Here is an 8,699-nt window from a genome sequence, read left to right as displayed (position 1 = left end):
GCTCGGTGTTGTTTAAGCAAAAAAAAAAAGAAAAATAGTTCTTTTTTTTTTTTAGGAAAACATCAATAAATGTAAAACTTGAAAACATTTAGGGAATTCACCTTAATATAAGATACTCGTGGTAGATTCCGTATAATATTTCCAAATTGGAATGTCATTGCAAGGAGAGAATTGACACCAATCATAGTTCGAGCTGGCATTGCTCGCGGACTCATATAAAATGGTATCCATGAGATAAATATCGTTAAATACGTTGGGATATATCCTGAGCGATATAAAATTTGTGTCCTTCTGAATAACAGTTCTTTTGCAGGAAACTCAACATTTTAGACCGAACTTACCTTGTAAAATGTACCATCCATACCTCCTTTTGAACGTGAAAGAAACAGTAAGTTCGTCCCACAAGCCCGCTGCATATTCCTGCAAATGCTGATATACTATATTAGTTGGCAATAAATTTAAATTTGGAAATAATACAAAATATTTCTAACTTTTCGAATCAAGAACCTCTAGTATGAAAAAAAATAAAATTACAGCTTCGATGACAGAGATTGTGTAGTTGACCAAAGTGAAATCTGGTAATTCGATATCCTTAAACATTAATACAGCATGAGGTTCGTTCCACTTCATTCGCACTTCCTGAATGTTGTAATTATAAGATTCAAATGTTAGCATACATGATATAGAATCCATTGGAAAATTACGCAGATCCATAAGACATGGACCCGTGCTCTTGATACGCCAGCACGACCATATCGAGCCTGAAATACCAGATTTTAGAAAAAAAGAGTTTCTTACAAGATAACTGATATGATCATTTATCTTTAAAAATATTAAGCATGCAAATCGCTCTCTTACTGCTAGAGAGAAAACGGAATGAGCACTTTTTTTCACTTTCTACCATTATTTTATGTCTTTAAAACATGGGCTTAGGAACTTTACATACCATTTGGAAAGACCATAAGAAAAACATTGCGGAATGGCGAGCTGTGGATAAGTGCTTTTTTCGAATTAATAAAACAGGTGTTAGGAATCCAAATACTTTCATGGATGCTGTGATCAAAGCTTAAATTGCCATTACATGGGAGAAGCACTTCGTAGTTGAGTGCTGGATCCTCCCAAAATTCGTTCACATATAAATCTGCAAAATTGAGACTAAGATTTCGATATAATATTCAAACTTAAATTTGAGGCAGAATATGAATGAATTTTTGCAGAAAATATCCTCAAACATAACAACCATTCGGTTTATTAGCATAACGTAATTCTGGTGATGACTAGAAAAAAAATGTAAAAATTTCGAAAAAGTGGAAGGAAATTGAAATGGGGTGGAAAGAAACAGGCACACAACAATTATGGGACTTTGATACAGAATGACATGGAACCAAATGTTTAATCAGTTTTAATATCCTGCAAGCATATCAAAAAGTATCAACTATCTGCTTTCTGCTGACGGAAATATCCAAACTCCTTTTACATAGACTGATGTTTTGCGAAATGGAATTTGCTGTCTTTTTGTGCGACACGTGATATTATGATATTCGTTGCAATGATCTATGTTCAAGCAAGTTTAATTTCTCCAATTAATAATGAAAAGATCCAAGTGGAAATAAAATCTGTTCCGCTTTGTCAACTTTTTTTTTAATGAACTGGATTTCCCAAAAAATTTTCGGTGGAGGTATATGGGATTCTTACCTGGAAAAGCTTTTGAAAAAAAATAAATAAAAAAACAGATACATGGATCCCTTGATTGAAACACGAATAAGCGAATTTAAAGTAAGTAATAGTTGCTCCTTTTTCTGGCATAACTAAGAGTAAATATATTCCTACACTGTATGGGCAGCAAACTCTCTCAAATTCAATAATTTGCTGCATTTAGTAGAAATTTCATTTTAACGCAAGAAATACTCGGGAAAAAGTTCAACAAATGTGAAAATCAATAAAAGCAAAGTAAGCCTTGAAAAGTGTTTGGCAATCTGACCAATTTCATGATAAGTTTCAGATCCATAAAAAATATTCACAGAAGTCATATGTATAAATGAGGTGCTAACATGGTAATCATTGAAGTGGGACTACCCATTACTTTTGAACTTGAAACTTGAATCAAACCATTTAAAAAACGCAAACCTTCTAGGATTCAGGATTTGGACAAAAGAAATGAAACCATTCCATTATGTAAAGCCAGGGCCATAAAATGTCTTTCTACGGTACGTCATAGGCAGCATCGGCATAACAATGATGATTTTTTTTTCTTGTCTTCCTACCGTCAAATTGATTTTTAATTAACCCCGACGAAGATTACGATTGGATAGACAACATAAATGCCGTATGAGTTTTAGTTTGCGGATTATTTTAATTATTCTAAACGAACCAATTTCAAAATCCTGAGTTAACTCGGAAACATAAGTTACTTCTTGAATCCACATCTCGATTCGTACAATAACTGGTCTAGACGGTAACTTATGGCGATTGTGGCGGAGTGCAGCCTCAGTTAAAAGATGATCCATGACGTCGGTGTCATTAGAGCAGCGTTCTGGACGGAAGGTTACTACCGCAACTGCACATAATTGCAGTAATAGCACTTTTTGCAGGCAACAAGTCCGACTAGACCAACCTAAGATCGTTTTTTGGGACATGGCTGCCTAAATGTGGACAACCTTGTTCGTTAGAGTTGTTATTGTCGCTGTTGTGGTGACTACTGCGATTTCGAAGTAACTCAGCTTCATTTAGTCTCCGTCACTTACTGCCTCAAGCTCAACCCTCTTTTCTAGCCTTTGAGGGGCGTCAAAGCAGAAAGCCAAGGAAAGAGAAGCCATCGCTTATAATCAATAATTTATAAAGCTAAAATCTTCAACTTTTCCAAAATAAACTTTATGAAAGATAACATGTTCATTTCTCGCTGCAATTTTTATACAACTTGAAGTATTTCCAGCAATAGTCAATTTTTGTAAAGTAAGTGATCCACACTTTACTTTAAGCAAATTTTTGGAAGAACACAAATATTTCGATTGAAAATCTACAATGTCAATATTTTTTGCACAAAAAAAAAAAAGAAAAATGGAAAAGTGACCAGGATTGAGCACACTTCGTTTCAAGCAGGTGTTTACTAATCAGTCAATGATAATGACTATTGCTAAGGAATTTCCCAACAAGTAACTCAAAATTATGCATTCTCATTTCCACATCTATCACTTTTTCGCACCGACAAAAATTCACGTTATAAAATTTTTTCAATGCATGGATTTAACTTATTTTACTTGAAGACCAAGCACCAGTCCCAGCTTCCTCTTTAAGGTAATCAATAGCATAAACAAGGCTCTAAAAAAAAATTCGTAATTACTGCTATTCTGAAATCACGTGAAATCACGAGTATGTTAATTTTAACAAATTTTCCTCAATTGTCTACCACTTGTCGTTTAATATTTCTCAAAATTGCATGTTTCTGCAAATCATTGACCTGTTTTCAGTTAGTTCTTGGAATGAGTGAACAACCTTTCCTCTGCATTTTTACCGTTTTATACTTGTTTATTTATTTACATTATTTATTTATTCATTTATTTGTTTGTCTATTTGTTTGTTCACCTGTCTGTCCATTTATTTATTTGTTTATTTTACCAACCGTTTATTTATTTGTTTATTCATCTCACTATGTATCGATTTATTTATTCATTCATTTATTTATTTATTTGCCTATTGATTTGCTTATTTGTTTGCTTATTTATTCGTTTATTTATCTGTCCATTTACTTCTTTATTTGTACATGTATTCGTTTGTTTATTTGTTTATTTATCCGTTTGCTTATTTACTTATTAATTAATTTATTTATTCGTTTACTTATTTATATGTTCACTTATTATTATTATATGTTTACTTTTTTTTTCGCTTACTTATTTTTATATGTTTATTTATATGTTCATTTATTTATTTGTTTATTATTTGTTCATCTAATTGTTCATTTATCTGTTTATTTATCTATTTTATCTATTTATCTGTTCATTTATTTGCTTGTTTACTTGCTCATTTATTTGTTTATTTATTTATCCATCTATTCACTCATTTTTTCCACTTATTATATATTCATTTAGTTATTTATTCATCTATTTAGTTATTTATCCATCTATTTTAGCCATCTGCCTAATAATTTATTTGTCTATTTACTACTTCTATTGGAATGCAATTGGTCATGAATCACCATGTCATGTGTGACATACGGTACACAATGAACGGATGTGGTCATTAATTGAACTGTTGCAAAGAATGGACCAGTAATTGCTGCTGGCAATATCCAAAAGTTCATCAACCTCACTATTTCCTAAATTTTGAGTTGAAATATTACTTTCAAAATTCTGCCGTCTAGTAAATTCTTAGGCGAAAAATGCACTCAGTAAAATTGTTCAAGACCATGGGCCATATTGCAAATTTCCAGCTCTAGACTTTGGATATTTCAACCTAATTTTTCGGCGAAACAAAGCGAAGTGATGTTTAGGAATCCTTGGATATGCTTTGATGATCTGGAATATGTTGGAATTAAACCAAAGATATAAACTATTATACGCGAAATTTTATGTGGGGAGAAGCATTTTTGAGTAAAATAAGTTTTAATATGAAATTAAAATTCTTGTGGAAATAATCTTGAATTTCAATATAATTGCCACTCTACTGCTTGCATCCATCAACGGCTATTTCTGCTATGAATAGTAGTGGTCAGGTTATTTTGACATTTTTGTGGACTTCCGGAATCTTTCAGTAGGTTTCAAACAGTTCAGTGGAAGCAATTCAAGTTCTTTTCTGGAATTTAAATTGTTTGAAGTGGTAAATTTCGTTGTCGAGCTTTTCTCATTTTTTGTTTGGTATCAATTATAATTATGAATATCCTTCTTTAAGGTTTTTCTAATTTTCTTTAAAATGAAACCTGTTCAATGTATTCTATGTTTGCTAGATGATAATGTCTCACCTGATTTGCTGCCACTACTACTACCAGCTAGTTGGGAATTTTTCAGAAACTCTCAGAGGACTTATTTATGTTTTCTGAGTATATCTTAGTGAAAGATTAAAAACCGAACGCTCTCCTCTCTCACCTCCTTTTCGTTAAGCTTTTTCCGGAAAAACTCAAATTGGGAGAATTCGAAATGAACATGATAGAGGCAAAGACCAAGACACGGCAAACATATTGTTTCCTATTTACGAATGTTGACTTATTAGGTTAGTGAGTGAGAGAAATCCAAATTCTGATGTTCCCAGTAACGATGCTTGATCACAATTGTTGTGCTACATTTCACAAAGAAGACGTAATTAAGCACTGGAATAAATCTGCATATCACTCTGCATATGTATAACACTTACAGATCATTGAAATCAAATGATGAATGGTTATAAGGTCTATCCCGAAAATCCCGGAAAATGTTGGTAACGCCGATAATGATTACTCAATGCGTCGTAGCATGGGTGAATGGGTAGGTGATGGTCATGATTGAAAAGGTCGAGGCGAAGAACGTGGGAGAGGCGGGGCGCTCATTTCAGTTAGCCACTGCAGAAACTCGGGGATGGGTTGCGTCGATTGAGCGACCCGAATATGCTGCTGCTTCGTGGTGTAGCAATTTTGCACCTGACCCTTACAATTAAGACTGCCTCCAATTCATGTCCACATCTATGCTCATGTTCTCAGGAGACAGTCGTTTGTACCGGACAAGGTCTTCTTAGGATACCATCCAGGATACCACCAAACACCGTGCGACTGTACGTTTCTTTTCTTATTTATTTTTTTTGTGGAGTACCACAACTTATCCACGGATGTAATAGAACACCTTGATGTATAAATAAAAGTCATAGTTAAAAAATAGTTGCAGAGACCTTCAAGAGAACAAAATATCAGAGGTACGAAAGAATGACCTTAAAGCTCTACGCCATCTCAAAATCTTGTTGGTTGCATTACATATACCTTCCAATCATCTCTCTGTATGATAAGTGTCTTCTATTTCCTTCATTTCCCTTTGTTTTTCTTTTTTTTTTTTTTTCACTGACTTGCAGTTTTAGTGTACCCAATTTCAAATCATCAAATTTTGTGGTTTTTAAATATTGGTTTCAAACTGCACAACAAAAGAGGCATTTCCTTTCCAATGAATGTTAGAGACATTGTAAAACAAATTGGCACTACTTTATTTGGCCGACTGCTAATGAATTTGAATATTTAATAAGCATTAGACTTACAGACAATTGATGGATAATCAGATTCACATGATCGAAAGTGACGCCTTCGGTGATTTAATAGCACTGGAGAGGCTGTGAGTTTTTATTCAAATAGCTCATTTATTAGCTCAATGATCAGCTTTGAAAGATATAAAAATTTATCAAATTCTAACATTTGCAAATTCATTGCTGTGACAAGTTGAAGTTTCGAAAATTAATCAAAATAAATAATTGCTCCAGCCCAAAACTCAGTAGTTAAGTCGTGAATTTACTATATATTTATAGTGAAACTAGTTTCGAATCGTATGGGTAGCAATTTTACAGGCGATTAAACAGAAATCGTTTACGGACATTACCAGACGAAGTCTTCATCAACAATGTCAATTTACATCGTCTGTTAGTATTTTCGAAAGTCATAAAACCTTTTTATGTTGTGGTAGAATGATTGGAAATTCTTTGAAACTAGTTTTTCGGATTTAATTTTCTTGAACCTAGAAGCTAGATCCACTTGTTGCCAGGGGTTTTTTCGTTATCAGAAAGAAACCAAATGTTGATTTGAACCAAATTGTTAATTTGAAGTGCAAGGCCGGCTTTTGTTGGTTTCGAAATGTTTCAACGTTGCTTATTAATTAGTCTTAAGTAATTAACAGTATATAGATATTCAGCAGAATTCAGCTGAAATTCCATCTATCAAAAACTTGAAGATATAATTTACTCGTTATTCGTTGCTGATGAAGTTTTTCATTGAATTCGTGAAGTAATTCATTCATTCTTGCTAAGTCCCATATTTAGTTCTGATAAATGTTTTAGTAACCAACCTTTCAATCTTCCATTGCGTACATTATTTACAGATCTATTTTATTTACTAATATAATTTTATCTTTACTGCGTCTGAGTACTTGATCCAACACAGCTGTTTATGTTACAAGAGAGGATAAAGTGATCATCAATGAGAAAATCAATTTGTTGAAATATTTTGAAGTTTTTAAAGACATTTCACCAGACTTTATGCTTCTCATTATTGCATTGTTTTGGAACATTTGACATCTGTAAAATCGCTTTCCTTCTTTCTTATAGCAAACTATGTTTGGTTTTCAAGAACAATCCACTGCTCTCAACATTTCCTCAATTTTTACCTTTTTAAGAAAATACAAATGCGCACTTTGCAAGACGTAGCAATATTCCGAAATTTTGTATCTCTTTTAAACAAAATTTTCATGTAAACCACTATTTGAGTGTCGTTGTCCCCCACTGTGACAAAACTACCGATGACATCTCTTAGCTTTTCATTCACATTGGAATTAGATATTTCAAGACGAGAAAAGGAATGAAAAAACAATACACACTTGTTTAAAATGACTGTTTTTTAGAAAAAAAAAAAGGAAATTTAGGCGAAGATGAAGATGTTGTGGTTGAGATGAGGAATGAGCAAGCAACGCATATTTTCAGGGTTAGAGCTATATCTATTTGGTCTATGTTCTTCCCTGCTTTCCTCTTTGCTAAAAATGTTATTGTGCTTGTTTATATCAACCCCATCGTGATCAGCTGAGTGATATTTTCGAATCACTGAAATAAGTTTTTCAGAAAAAGCAATAAGCTTAAATAATTATAAGCTCAAAGATTCTATTCAAGATATACTAACATTTTAGTGTTTGAAAATTTGATTTTTTTGGAATATAACTTGGAGAACTTTATTTTTTCTAAATCTTTGGCCAATTTTTGTTAAATTTTTTGGCCAGATCAGAACCATTTAACAATCTTTTCTAGCTCCCTGAAATTCTAGAGCAGGAATACCGTAGCCATGATTATTTTGAACTCTCTCCGTCTTCATTTATTACTCCAATAAAATCCTGAATGGCCTGTGAATCCGTTTTGACGTGTAAATTTCTGATTTAGTAGGCATATCAGGTTAGATAACAGTGATCAAATGATTAGCACGCAAAGAATGCAAAGTGAATGAAAGGAAGATTATGATTTAGCTTAAGCTATCACGGTTATTTTAGGTTAAATCATTCCAACTTTTATTCGACAATGCTTTGTTTACTTTTCAGTTCGCAAGAGTAGCAATGAACTGGTAGTTGGAATTATATGCTCCTTTACACTCTTCAACTTCTTTTGCTAGAGAAAGTGTCTCTGATCTCTTCATTATCCTTAAACTCCTTTTCCTTCAAAGTCACCTACTTGTCGTCATTGTTAACTCGGCAGCAAACATCAAGATAAATAGATGCATAAATTTGCATAAACGCGCTCTCTACACCACTTAACTAACATTGTAGAAAACTTTTTGGAAAGTTTTACCTCATTTTCTCTTCGTTTCTATCTTTATGTTACAAGAAAACCCCTGTTTTTAAAACTTCATTCGGAAATTATTCTGATATATATATCAGAAAAAGAAAAACGAGTTTAATTTCTACGAGCTAAAGCAGCAAATATATTTTATATATATATATATATATATATATATATATATATATATATATATATATATATATATATATATATATATATATATA

General features: G+C 32.6%; 3 protein-coding genes across 4 annotated transcripts in view; 2 read left to right on the top strand and 1 right to left on the bottom strand.

Annotated features, from left to right (window-relative positions):
- Window positions 1-2,816, bottom strand: part of LOAG_10339 — a gene marked incomplete at its 5' end in the record, with an annotated part of 5,433 nt that extends 2,617 nt beyond the window's left edge. For both annotated transcript variants that reach the window (XM_020448141.1, XM_020448142.1), the window contains 6 exons: window positions 102-265; window positions 342-420; window positions 535-761; window positions 947-1,141; window positions 2,372-2,642; window positions 2,745-2,816. In XM_020448141.1, the coding sequence (XP_020301687.1) occupies window positions 102-265; window positions 342-420; window positions 535-761; window positions 947-1,141; window positions 2,372-2,642; window positions 2,745-2,816 (1,008 nt within the window). The remainder of the gene's footprint in view (window positions 1-101; window positions 266-341; window positions 421-534; window positions 762-946; window positions 1,142-2,371; window positions 2,643-2,744) is intronic.
- Window positions 2,817-3,491: 675 nt separating this feature from the next.
- LOAG_10338 (hypothetical protein) lies at window positions 3,492-4,070 on the top strand (the record flags this gene model as incomplete). The annotated part of the gene is made up of 1 exon (XM_003145863.1): window positions 3,492-4,070. A coding segment is annotated over one exon (579 nt), but the record flags the coding sequence as incomplete, so codon positions are not given.
- A 1,296-nt stretch (window positions 4,071-5,366) lies between these two features.
- LOAG_10337 (hypothetical protein) lies at window positions 5,367-6,285 on the top strand (the record flags this gene model as incomplete). Its single annotated transcript, XM_003145862.1, has 3 exons — window positions 5,367-5,453; window positions 5,534-5,736; window positions 6,210-6,285. The coding sequence occupies 3 exons, from the start codon at window positions 5,367-5,369 to the stop codon at window positions 6,283-6,285; spliced, it is 366 nt and encodes a 121-aa protein (XP_003145910.1).
- Between the last annotated feature and the right edge of the window lie 2,414 nt (window positions 6,286-8,699).

Source organism: Loa loa (assembly GCF_000183805.2).
Source record: "Loa loa unplaced genomic scaffold supercont3.25, whole genome shotgun sequence".
Taxonomy (NCBI): domain Eukaryota; kingdom Metazoa; phylum Nematoda; class Chromadorea; order Rhabditida; family Onchocercidae; genus Loa; species Loa loa.
The sequence above is the reverse complement of the archived record's forward strand: the minus strand, read 5'-3'. Positions and strand labels throughout refer to the sequence as shown.